The 12359-nt window shown below is 51.2% G+C and overlaps 1 protein-coding gene across 1 annotated transcript in view; it reads right to left on the reverse strand.

The window, feature by feature from the left end:
• The window catches only part of DGAT2 (diacylglycerol O-acyltransferase 2), a 32201-nt gene extending 20276 nt beyond the window's left edge, over positions 1-11925 (reverse strand). The window contains exon 1 of the mRNA XM_011368400.2: positions 11661-11925. Coding sequence (XP_011366702.1) covers positions 11661-11700 — 40 coding nt within the window. The 5' untranslated portion in view covers positions 11701-11925. The remainder of the gene's footprint in view (positions 1-11660) is intronic.
• Between the last annotated feature and the right edge of the window lie 434 nt (positions 11926-12359).

Here is a 12359-nt window from a genome sequence, read left to right on the forward strand (position 1 = left end):
TCTCTTTCAAAACCCAGACAGGGCAAGCCTTTGGAGAGAGGTTGTCTTTCCTTCTCTGGGATTATAAACTCTAAGACCTATACAAGCCTGGAATTGTCAGGGCCCATTTTACCATCAGATCACCGGCCCCCCACCACTGCCCCCTGCCATGGAGAGAACCTTCCTAAAGATGAAGTCAGGAGAGGCCAGAAGTACGGAGAAATAAGAGAGAAATGGAGTCCTCCCTCTGGGCTCCCACAGCCCCGCACCTTGTACTCACTACTGGTTACAAGTCCTTCCTCCCATCATCCTGGAATCCGTCCAAAGGCCAGGCCTGGCTCTGAGCCACATCTGTGTTCTTAGTGTCCTGCCAGGGCCTGGCCCAGAGTGAATACTCAGTAAGGTTTGCTAAGTGAGAGGAAGAGAAGGTCTCTGCTCTGGCTGTTTCTCAGGCCCCCGGGCTCTCTCCCTGTAGGGTTGGGTGACAGATATGTGCCCACACGGTCCATGAAGCTTTGGGGGCTTCCATAGCACTTCCACAGGTTCTCTGACTCCTCATCAGGCCTGTGAGTTTGGCATCATCACTCCCATTCTGATGGTGATAAAAATAGCTCAGGGAAGTGACATAGCCAAGGACATTTGGCCAGAGGGTGCCAGAGTTGGGCTCAAATCAGCCTTAACATCCAGGCCGGCATTCTATCTCTATGCCGCAGGTCCCCCAAGTTCCTTCTCTCATCTCCCCATGACAAAGTGGGGGAAGGTTGGGAAGGGATGGGGGGAAATGAATGACCTATTTTCCATCAGAGGAGCAAGCCAGAAGCAGGTGTCTTGTGTAGCAGGAGTCTAAGTGGCAGCAGGCCTTGGGGTTCCAGTCCCAGCTCTGCCACCATGTGCTGCATTACCTCTAAGTCCCTTGATCTCTCTGGGCTTCAGTTTCCCCTTCTATAAAATGGGGGTAGGGAGGATGAACTCTATGATCTCTTCGACTGCTTGGACTCTGGTGTCCACCCTCCTGAGGACACCACTTAGAGCCTTGCCACATTGCAACAGCCCTGGCACAGCTGCCTGGCAGATGGGAAGTGAGGGTTCAGTTGGGCACCCCTAGGCCACCACCAGCCCTCACCACTCAGCTGTCGGCACCTCCTATGCCTTGGCTGTGGCTAGAAGGGGTCCAGTAAAAGCTGGTTGGATGCCAATACTGCAATCAGATGCCACCACTGCCACCACCTTCACAACCAGCCTGTTTTCAGGTCCTGGGAGGGGCCAGCAAGAAGCCTCAGCATCTAGCCAAGTCCCAACTCTAATCTGTTTCTTTGGCACTCCTTACTCACCCTCCCTTGGCACATGGCACTATCTGTGCACCCTCTCAGCATCAGTCCCACAGCAGCCAGTATCTATTTACTTGGCCACTCTCCACTGCCAGCGTCTCTTGGACACTAGGGCTGGCACCTGATTCATCTGTGTGCTCAGAGCCTACACAAGGCATGTGAAAGAAAGCCTGTTCACTACATGAATAAGCAAATCCATAGGCCTCAGAGGCAGTTGAAGGCCTAGATGCTCAAGTTAAACTGAGCTGCCTGACAGGAAGGTCCCCAACCCCATCACTGAGGACCCTGAAGATGGGGTGGGGAAAGTGAGTCTCTTACCCTCCTTCAGCATGAGTTTTCCCACCTGTGATGGGAACAGAACCCCTGTCCTTTTTTTCATGGAGGAAGACAAGACAAGACAAGCTATAGAGCGAGCTGACTAGTCTTATGAAAAAAGGTTCCCAAAGTCAAATTCACATAGCTGCTCCCAGGCACCATTTATTTTACACGGCTCACTTGCTCCTAGGTTTGGTGAGAGTGGAGCTGCCAGAGGGGCCCAGAGCAGCTCTCTTACACCCAGAAAGGAACTGCCTCCCTTCTTGTCTATATGGGGCTTCGCTGTCCACAGCTCTCCCCAAAAAGGTAGACAAGGCAGGGATGGGCAACACCATTTCACATAGAAGGAAATCGAGGTGAGATGAAGCCAAAATATGTTAAATCACCTCCTTGAGGTCAGAGTGTAGGGGAACCTGGACTCAAGGCAGGTATTTGAGCTCCGAGTCCCTCATTTTCTAAATGCCACGCTGTTGAGGGCTGGTCCCCACTAACCAAGCCAGTCCACACTTCAGGGACACGCCCCCGGCTGAGGGAGGACTGCATGCTTTGCCCTACTCCGTGCCCCAAGTCTAGAGGGAGCATTCTCCTGTAGACTGGCTACGAAAGGAATGTGAACCCCCCTCTCCGCCATCCCCCCCCAACACATGTTCCCATAAGCTGAGCCCCTTCTGCAAGGGCTAAGCCAGAGCTGCCCATGGCAGTAGGGCCAAACACCCTTCTTCATAGGCCCACCTTGGAAGAGGGGTGTCTGTGTGTCTGAAAACCTCCTTGCCAACATCTGATAGCACAGTGACCAGGGAGGCACACCCAGAGCTGATAAAACCAAGGTTTCCTCTCACATAAGCCTGAGGGGGCAGGGTCTGACCTCTAATTCTCATAATCTGAAAAAGGGCCCTGGGCCAGCTCTGGTCCTGCATAGCTCTGTGATCTTGGGCAAGTCGCTTAGGCTCCCCTAGCTTCAGTTTTCTCATTTGTCAAATGAGGACAATAATCCCACCTCACAGGTTTTCGGGAGCACGAAACGAAGAAAACTCATGATAGGTGATTAAGTGGTAGCTACTGTCATTGTTTCTACCATGGGCCAGAGAGGGAAGGGGTGTTAATAATGGGCAAACACAAAGTTGTGTGTTATGAGAAGAGGGAGCAGAGAGAGGGTAGTGATAGGGGAAGCTCCACAGAGGCGATGAGGCCTCGGCAGGGCTCTGAGGGCAAGATCTGGGAGGCAAAGAGGAAGAAAGTGGGCACCGTGGTTGGGGGCAACTGCTGGAACAGTATCGGAGGGAGTTGAAAAGAGGCAGGCCCAAAGTGAATGTTCTATGACCCAAGAATGGGGGTTCACGTTTACCCCAAACAAAGCTGAGAATAGAGAAACTAGAAAGGGCAACAGTAGTCAAAAATGGCTTCCAGAGGAGGTGGGTAGGGACAGAGATAAGACTTGAAGCATGGAGCACTTAGGAGGTAGCAAGCACTATACTAGCCACAGGGGCCTTAAATTTTTTTGAGGGAGAGATAAAGAACTTATACGTAAAGGTATGATGTAGTGTCAGGCAGTGATGAGAGCTACGAAGAAAAATAATTTGAGAGTAATAAGCTAGAGAGCAGTGTAAGAGGACCCTCTGACCTGTGGAGAGGAGGCACTGAGCATGGCCAGCCTCCACAGGAAGGCAGGAGCACAAAGGTCATGACTCTGACGGCCCACAATGCTTCTTCTACCCACCATCACTACTGGCATCTGGGGAGGGGGCCAGCCGACCTCGGGAAGGTGCGGAGGACAGGAAGCCGAGCGTCAGGAGAATTGGCCCCTAACTTGTCGGAAGCGTAGCTTTGTGAGTCACTTCCGGCACAAGCCTCAGTTTCTTCATCTGTACAATGAAGCTAATACCTACCTCACCAGACTGTTGAGAGAATTAAATGAGATAATGTATAGGCAAGAGCTACATAAAAAGTAAAGACCTACATGAATGCCAGTAATTATCAAGTGAGCCTCGGTGTACTCTCCTGCCTAATAGTAATAACAACCGCTGCCCTGCCTCGGAGTAGAAGTGTTGACATCAGCAGACTTGGGATTCAAATCCTGGCTCTGACCTCTTACCCGCGATGAGACCTTGAAAGTCTTTACCCCTGTCTGAGACCCAGTGTCCTTTAGTTATGATTCAAGATTGTTGTGAGGAATCTAAAGAACTTAAGGAAAAGAAACAGCATCTGGCATGCCTGTCAGAGAGCAGAAAGATACTCAGTGGCTCCTCAGAGATGCCACCGAGTCACCAACTGCCAAGTGGACGGTGAGGAAATTGCCCCAAGCTACTCCAAAGGGCTGAGTACAAGTCTGCCTGGAAACAGAGGAAGAACATACTAACCCTTGGCTGACCCTTTCAGCTCCAGGGAGGTCCAGGAAGCTAAAACAAGTGCCAAAGAGATGCCACATCTTCAAGGCCAGAGGCAAGCTCTCTTCCACCCCCCAGCCCCCACCCCAAGGTAGCTTTCAGCAGGAGTCCACACCTGTGATAACGACAGGGCCCATCATAGCTCTGGAGAGATTTACCTGTTATTTCAGAGCCCAAGTCTAGGCTGTGCTCTGGCAAAACCTGCACACGAAGCTGTCCCACTCTTCATCTCACCACATGTTCAGCCAGCCACTCCTTCCCTCCAGGAAGTCTCCTCACACTCTTGGCCCTGCTTGCAGTTCCCCCAGGTAGAGTCCTGTCACTTATAAGTCCAGTCTGGTTAGTGGTTCAGCACCAGCCAGGCATTGGGCACTGGCCCCTTGGAGATCTTCCTCACCCGTCCAAGCTGACTCTTCCTGGGGGAAGACTTCCTCCCTCTAACCCCACCACACCCCTCTACTCAGCCTTTCTCATTATGGGAAGGAGCGTGCATTTGTTTGCAGGGATCATGTCTTATTTATCTAGGTCCCTGTGCCCAGCACAGGGTCAGGCACAGAGCAGGTGCTCGGTCAATGTTTGCTGAATGACTGGATGCTCGAAGAGACTGAGATGAACAAACAGGGCCTGGACAAGAACAGAGATAAGCCCAGTCCATGGCTGACTGATCTAGGCCATAACAGAGGGTCGAATGGAGCTTTCCGGGGACTCAGGAGGGCAAGGTCTCCTTCAGCTGGAGGGTTAAAGAAAGGGGCAAAAATGGAAGGCTCCAGAGGAAGGGAGAGAAGGGTGAAGCCAAACATTAACATTCATTCAACAAATGCTAAGTACCCTTTACATGCCAGGTGCTGCACCAGGGTGAGAGCTTCCAGACCCTGCCTCTCCTCTGCTTCTTGGGCACCTGCTGGAGGCTGAGCTCTTTCCCAGGGCTACCTAACCCAGCTATGACAGCCACAGGAAACAGGGCTATGAATAATTAGACACAGAGGATAAGTCAGGGCCAGGGAATCCAGAGGAGGCCCCCAATCCAGCCTAGAGGATGTTCTCAGGAATGCCTTCCTGAAGGAAGTAATAGGTCAGATGAGATGTAAAGGATGAGTAAGAGTTTGCCAAGCTAACAGGAGGGAGGTGCAGAGTCAGGACCTCAGGTACTGGAGTTCTGCAAATGGCATTTGCAAAGGCCTGGAAGACAGAGAGCATAAGTGTGAGGAATTAACTGTAAGTAGTTCAGCCAGGCTACAGCAGAGACTGTGTGAGTGTGTGAGTCTAGGTGAGAAAGTGGAGAGGGAGTCATGAAAGGCTGGGTATGCCAGGCCAAGGAGTCCTGAACTCAACCCTGAAGGCCAGGAAGATTGCTACCCACTCCTCCTATTCTCTCTATGAACTGCAGATGGTGCCTAAGGGTCCCTGTGCAATTAGCCAGCCACTTACCTGGTCCAACACACTGGGGAGTTCTTTTCTGGAAGGGCTAATAATCCCCACTTTAAGTGTTCTGTTTTGCAAATTAGGAGTCCTTAAAGCAAGGCCATGAGCACAATAGCTCAAGGGGGAAGCCAAATCACTGGGAAGCCAACACACAGCTGTGGCAGGTGTGCTGCCTGGGAAGCTCCTGGCTTGCTTATCAGGACCCTGCCTGGGCTCAGTAGATTCCTGCTTCTCAGTCCTCAGGGCCTTCTGCAGAGGATCTGGGCAGGGCCCCAGGCAATCTGAGTATCCACAGATATGCTAGGAACCTGGGACTCCTCAAACCATCTCTAGGTCTCAGTTCCCCCACTGGCACTAAGAGGGGTTTGGGTTGGATCAGCTGAAATCTGAGGTCCTGACAATCTGGGCCTTCCTTGCTCTACTAGAATCTACTAACGAATTTTTACCCACAAAAGATCCCCTAAAGAGACGACAGGCCCCTCCTTGGGCTACTCCAGAGGTTTTCAAGTATTTGGTTTTCATGAAGTAGGCAGAGTCCTGGGAGGTGAGGTCAAGGAAGTGGGGCTCTAGTAATTCCATGTTCCTGACACTCTGGAACTTTGACTGGGACCATGGAGATGATTGCTGAGGACCCGAATGGCCCCCACTCCCCACCTCCACCTTCTGACACATTAAAAAAACAGCTACTGAAGTGGAGGGGTTGCCATGGCAACACCACCAGCCCGTGGGCAGTCACCAAGGAGTCCTCAAAATAGCTCCCCATAAGCGAGTATGGGGAGCTAAGCTCTGGGGTCATTTACCTGGGCCCCAAGCAGGACCTGAACCCATTCTCACAAGGACAAACTGAGGACAAGAATGAAGAGGAGATTAACCCCCAGCATCCCACTGCAGTCAGGAGCAGGACTGGAATCACATTTCTGCAGCAGAGCTGGAATGAACCCAATGGGGCCATCTCATCAAGCCCTCCTCACTGTACAGATGAGGAGGATGAGGTTCCAAGAGGGCAGGGTCTTGTCCAAGGCCACACGGAAAGCAGATGCAGAGTAAGGCTCCTGGCCCTTTGCTCAGGGCTGTTAAATCTGCTTGAATAATGAAAGAGATTTATATTTCCTGCTTCTGTTGATTTGCACAAAGAGTTCAGGGGTTCAGCATCCTGGGGTTTGCAGGTCAACCTGGGCATGATGCTTTTGCCCATTTTATAGATCAGGAGACTGAGAGTCAGGAAGGAGTTGTGGCTTGCTCAGGCTTCACAGCAGTTCAGGGGCAGAGCAGGGGCTAGAAAGAACGCAGGCCTGACTCCTAGCTCCAGGCCCTCAAATTTGCCAGCAGCATCTCCATCCCAGGAGGCCCCAGAAGTGGCAGAGGCCAAGAAATTGTAAATGTATTATGCTACTCTCCCAGGACCTCTCAAATCTCCCCCATTACCCCAATACTCTCCAACCAGCCCCCAATGGGCTTAGGTAAGCCACTCCAGGCCTGGACACAGCATCCACTGTCTCTCTTGTCTCTAGGCCTCTCAGCACACCAGGACCTTGGCCTGTGTTGGTCGCTAAGAGGCCCTGCAGTCAGACCGCCCCTCCCCGACCCAAATCTCATACCTCTGTTTATGCTGTTCCCAGTACCTGACTATTCTTGCCTGCCTTGCTAATGCCTATTCATCTCTCAATAGCCAGACTGAATAGCAACTCTTCCAGGAAGGCTTCCCTGATCCCAAGATGATTTAGCTACCCCACCCTCACCTCCAAGTCCCCACAATTCCCCTTGCTTCCTTCCCTGTCCCTGCGTGGATCATTGTACACTGTTATCTTGTGTACATCTCCCTAGTCTCACTTCCTCAAAGGCAGGGACCAGGGCTGACCGACCTGTGTGCAAGAGTCTGACACATCAATAAACCAAAGGGTCTCCACCACGGCAAAACTTCTTAGATGCTCCAGAGTGAAGCCTACAATTCTCTGTAGTGTTCGGGGCCTGTTGCACGTGTCACACAGGATAAATGACAAGGACTAACTTGAGCGTCACAAGTTAGTTTACAAAGTACTTTCCATTCACGTTCACTCAAAGTTCACATTCTTGAGAGTTTGATATTTCTGATCTTATTTTCCATATGGGGGAGTAAGATCCCCAAAGGGAAGTGAGCTGCCAGCCACATTGCGGAAGGAAGCCAGGGCTGGATCCTTGCTTCCTGGCTTCTAAGCCCTGGAAGTGATGAGGGGAACCATGGTGAGCTCGGCTATACCTACTTGGCCCTCAGTTCCTCATGAGATTGTGGGTGTTTCTAGGGCAGGGAATAGCTGCGCCCCAGCACCCAGCATAGGCAGGCATAGAGGAAGCCTGAGGAAGGATCGAAGAATCACACTAAGGCTAAAAGCAGGGCTTCCTGCCAAGAGGAATGGGGCAGCTCTCAGGAGGGCTGAGGGCCCATTAATGATTCGTTCATTTAACAAATATTTACTGAGTACCTACTACATGCTGGTGCAGTGCTAGATGCCAGGGACACAACACCGAGAAAGACAGACGAGGTCCTCATTCCCAAGGGGCTGATATTCTTATGGGAAAGACAATTACCTAAACTGAGAAGTACATATGATATTTTAGGTAATGATAAGGGCTATAAAAAATAAAACAAGATGTAGCAACTAGGGGGAGGTTCTCCAGGTGGTGTGGACAGGAAAAGCCTATGAGAGAAGACTGAATGATCAGGAGCCAGCCATGCAAAGACTGGGCAGGGGAGCTGCACACACAAAGGCCCTGAGATAGGACTAAATTGGTGGGAATGTTGCAGGAAGAGGAAGACCATCGGCAGTTCTGGAGCATAACTCTATAGGAGATTAGGTCGGCAGGTGCTCACGTGGGGTTTCACAGCCACGAGGAAAAGTTTGGAAGGTTTGAAGTATGATGAGGGGCAATTGGCAGTTCACCTGGCATCAAAGCCCTGGGGGCTTGTGGTGTCTCTATGCATCAAGGCAAGCTGGGAGAGCTTCCTCAAAAAGCTTCGGTGGTGGGGGGAGGGGGCCGTGATCTGCCACCCTGATCATGGAAACTGGAAGTTGTTGAGCATCTACAATGACCAGAGCCACGTGCTCATCCCTCAGCCATCTCACCATACTTCTCTCTTGGTTTAAGGAGTGCCTTCTCTCTGGGGCTCTGAGTGTCCTACCTGTAACATGAGGGTTGGGCCAGATCCAGTATTAACAGATAGCTATGATTTTATCACTCAATTATTGCTGCTGAATTTGGGGGTGGGAAGATGGGGGTGGAGCAGGATTTCCACACTGGCCACTGCTGACTCATCCAACCTGCTAATAAACTATTATTCCTGGCCCTCCTTTCCCAGCCCAAAAGAGTCCTCGGTAACACAAATAACCTCAAAGTGGCCTCTGTGCAGTTGGGGAAGTGGTATAGGGGAAGGGGAATGCTACAAAGAATTGGAGGACAGGGGAACATGAGAATGATGTTCTCATCCTATAATGTAAGTCTAGGTTAGGTAACTGTCAACCCTCAGTTTCAGAGTTATCTCCCAACAATCTAGCCTCTTCGTTTTACCTCCATTAATTGCCTGCTTGCATATCCCCCAGTGATGGGGAGATTCACCGCAACCCACACCGAGGCTGCTGCAGTCTGCAACAGCTGTTAGAAAGAATTCCTCCATTATATCAAAACCTGTCACCCATAATCCCACCCCTGTTCCTCGCCTTGCTCTTTGGAGCCACACAAAACAAATCAGCTCAGAATTTTACCAAGGCTGCCACCATTTCATGCTGGGTCATGCGCTGAATCCTAGGGATATAGGCAGGCATCAGAGGGCTCTGACCGAAGAGTCTCCCATGCAGGGGCAAAGGCAGGGATGCAAATGTGACTAACTCTGCAGCCTCCACCCTGGTCCCAGGATAGACCTTCGGAAATTAGGAAATACCGACAGAGACTCCCATCTCCCCGCCTCAAAAGAGACACCCACCTACCCATACAAGTGATCTTTTCTTTTGGTCAAGAAACCAGATACCAGGATATCTATTTCAATCTCTCACCCATCATAGGACTTCCCTTCACAGAATCCATGTTCTCTCCTGGAATACCGCCACTAACAGGGTGTTCACCACCTCACAACAATGGAAACTTATCTGCACAGGCAAACCAGGCCACTGGGGAGTGTCATCAAAAACCAAGGATGTAGAAAGCAGGTCTAATAGAGATGCCTAGATAACACAAAATTTGCTTACCCCACCCGGTCTGTTACCAAAGTAGATCCCAGAGAACTGAAGTAATTGGTTTGCATTTCATACCAGCCTTTGCTGCATCCCACTATGGAATTCCTTGCAGCCAATTTTTTAAAAAAAATGTTTTCAAGATGTGATAACAACATGGGGAAATGCTCCTGATATGATATCAAGTGACTTGGTCAAAATCATTCACTAGAAGTCTTCCTGAATGACAAACTCTAGGTCAAAAATGCAAGTCAGGGTCCCTGGCTCCTGGAAGATACAGCTCTCAGCCTACGGACCGCAGAGGCGAAGAAAAGGTATCTCCGGGAAGGACTAGCACAGAGACCTGGCCCATTCCCTAGAGACAAAGGCATTTTTAAAGGCATGAACATGAGTAAGTCCCTTCCTTCCCCTGTTACGAGTATCAAAGAGAACGGTGAACAGACCAGCACTCTTAAGTAAGAGATGCTGTCAAGAGGCTATTGGGCCAGGTACATAGGGCAGCTTAGTCTGCTTGCTATCCAAGAAGGCAACAGCAGCTCTGTACCTCTCCAAGGGCAATAAGCAGCATCCAGACCAAGAGGAGCAATCACAGCAACAATCGCACAGGTAACACCACCAACACCCAGGATACGGTTAAACTGGAATACATACAGCTTCAGGGTGTATTACCTTGTAGCCACTATAATATTATAAGTGGTTTTGAGTAAGAGAAGGAAATACTCATGATGTAACATCAAGAGGGAGAAAACAGGATTCAGAACTATATCTACAGCGTGCCCTCAACTTTATATAATGTGTATGAATTATAAAGAATATACTAAAACGCAATAGAAAACTATCTTTGGGTAGTTGATACCAGCAATTTTTATTTTCATCCTGTTTTTCTATATTTTTCAAATATAGAAAATAGTTAGCATGTTGTATTTTTTATAATGAAGGTGGGTGAAGTAGGCGGTTGTTAGTTACTAAAGAAAACCCTAAGTAGGGCAGGTTCAATAAGCAGAAAAAAGGGTAGGAGGATTCAAGCAAGACACACTCAGATCAGGACAGCTATGAGGACTTCCCAGGGTCTTCTGGATTCGTATTTAATCCCATGGCCAAGGCATCTGTTAAGAAAACTTTGGGCAGGTTATGCCTTCTATAACCACAGTTTTTCCAACTATAGGTGGGCAGTGTGGGAAGTGGAAGGGATGCTCTTTCACTTGGGAATAGCTCTGCCCTTGATTCACTGAGAGACTCAGTTCCACACTAGGGGGCACCCAGGGTCCTCTGCCCCTCGTTCTAAGTGTGCTAGTTCACAGTCGCTGCTGAGTGGGTCCCAGAGCCTGGGCTGGAGGATGGGTGTGGGGTAGAGGGCAGGTACCGGCACACCTGTCCCAGCCAGGCATGTTCTCTGTCTGGTGGCTGTTTCAGGGCATTGCAAAACCCTTGCCACTCTACCCATGCAGTCTCTCTCGCCTTGCTCTGCCTGGTGAGGAGAGGGGAAGAACTGCCAGGGACCACCAACAATGCTAGGGGCTGGAGAAGAGTTCTCAGATATGACCCCTATCTCACAGATGAGAAGAACAAGCTGAGGGAAGGGAAATGATGTCACAGAAATTGCAAATATTGATGAGTGCCAGAGTGGAGAATAAACCCAGACTTGACTACCATGCTGGATTGCCTAGATCAGACTAGGTAACCATTATTCTCCCCTCATTCCGGACGCAAATGATCTAAGGAGAGTGGGGGCGGCAAGCTTTGTCAAATGAAAAGAGGTCGGGACTTCAACCTACATAGTGGCCAGTCCTTCAGCAACGTACCCTCATTATAAGAACATGCTCTTGCTTGCCTTAGAGTCCTTTATCACAGCCTTTCCTGAAAAACTTGCAGCTTCATAACCCCAGGAAGAAAGCCCACAAGGCCTTGCAGACCCCTCGATGGTGACAGGTCATCTCCCAGACCCTCACCCCATCGCCCAGACCCCTCACACGATACCACAGATCTTCCATTAGAGCTCTTACTCCGGGCAGCCTGGGCCCGTTGCTCACCTCGCAGGACCCCGGAATAGGCGGCTATGAGGGTCTTCATGCTGAAGCCGGTGCGAGTCACGGCCCTGCGGGAAGCCGCCTTACCCGCCGCCCCTAGCCCATGCCCCGGCCGCCGGGGCCAGGGCTTCACGCCGAGCACCGGAGCCCGGGGACCACGCGGACGCCGGAGCGGCTACCGCACAGGGAGCTGGGGGCGGACGGGTAGCCGGCCGCGGCCAGAGTTGAAACCGAAAACGAAGCCCTGGCAGCCGCCACTGCGCTCGCCGAGCGGAGCGCGGCACTTTATAGCCTCACAACGGGGCGGGGCCCGACGCGGGCGGGGGCGGGGCTGGCGTTCCGACCCGCGGCCCGCCCCACTTCCTCCCAGGGGAGCGCGCCTGGGGCTCCGCTCCGCCAGGGGCCCCTTGCTCTTCGCGTGAGAGGAGGCGGGCTGGAGAGGTATGGAGGCCTAGCCCTTGTTGCAGGAAGCACGCCTGGTTATTCCTGCTGCTCCCTCTGTCCGCCCTGCTGCGCTCCTTCGCGAAGATTGGTTTGGCCCGGCTGCTAGAATGTGGGCCAGGAAACCGAGCATGTGCAAGGCCGGCTGAAGGGGTGTGGACGCAGGTGTTGTTAAGGGTGGAAAATTTTCAAGTGAGCAAACTAGCTAAGTCAGCCACAGGGAAGAAATATCTTTAGATATCAGAAGTTGTCCTACTTGCT

This window comes from Pteropus vampyrus, unplaced genomic scaffold, assembly GCF_000151845.1.
Source record: "Pteropus vampyrus isolate Shadow unplaced genomic scaffold, Pvam_2.0 Scaffold141, whole genome shotgun sequence".
NCBI classification, from domain to species: Eukaryota; Metazoa; Chordata; class Mammalia; order Chiroptera; family Pteropodidae; genus Pteropus; species Pteropus vampyrus.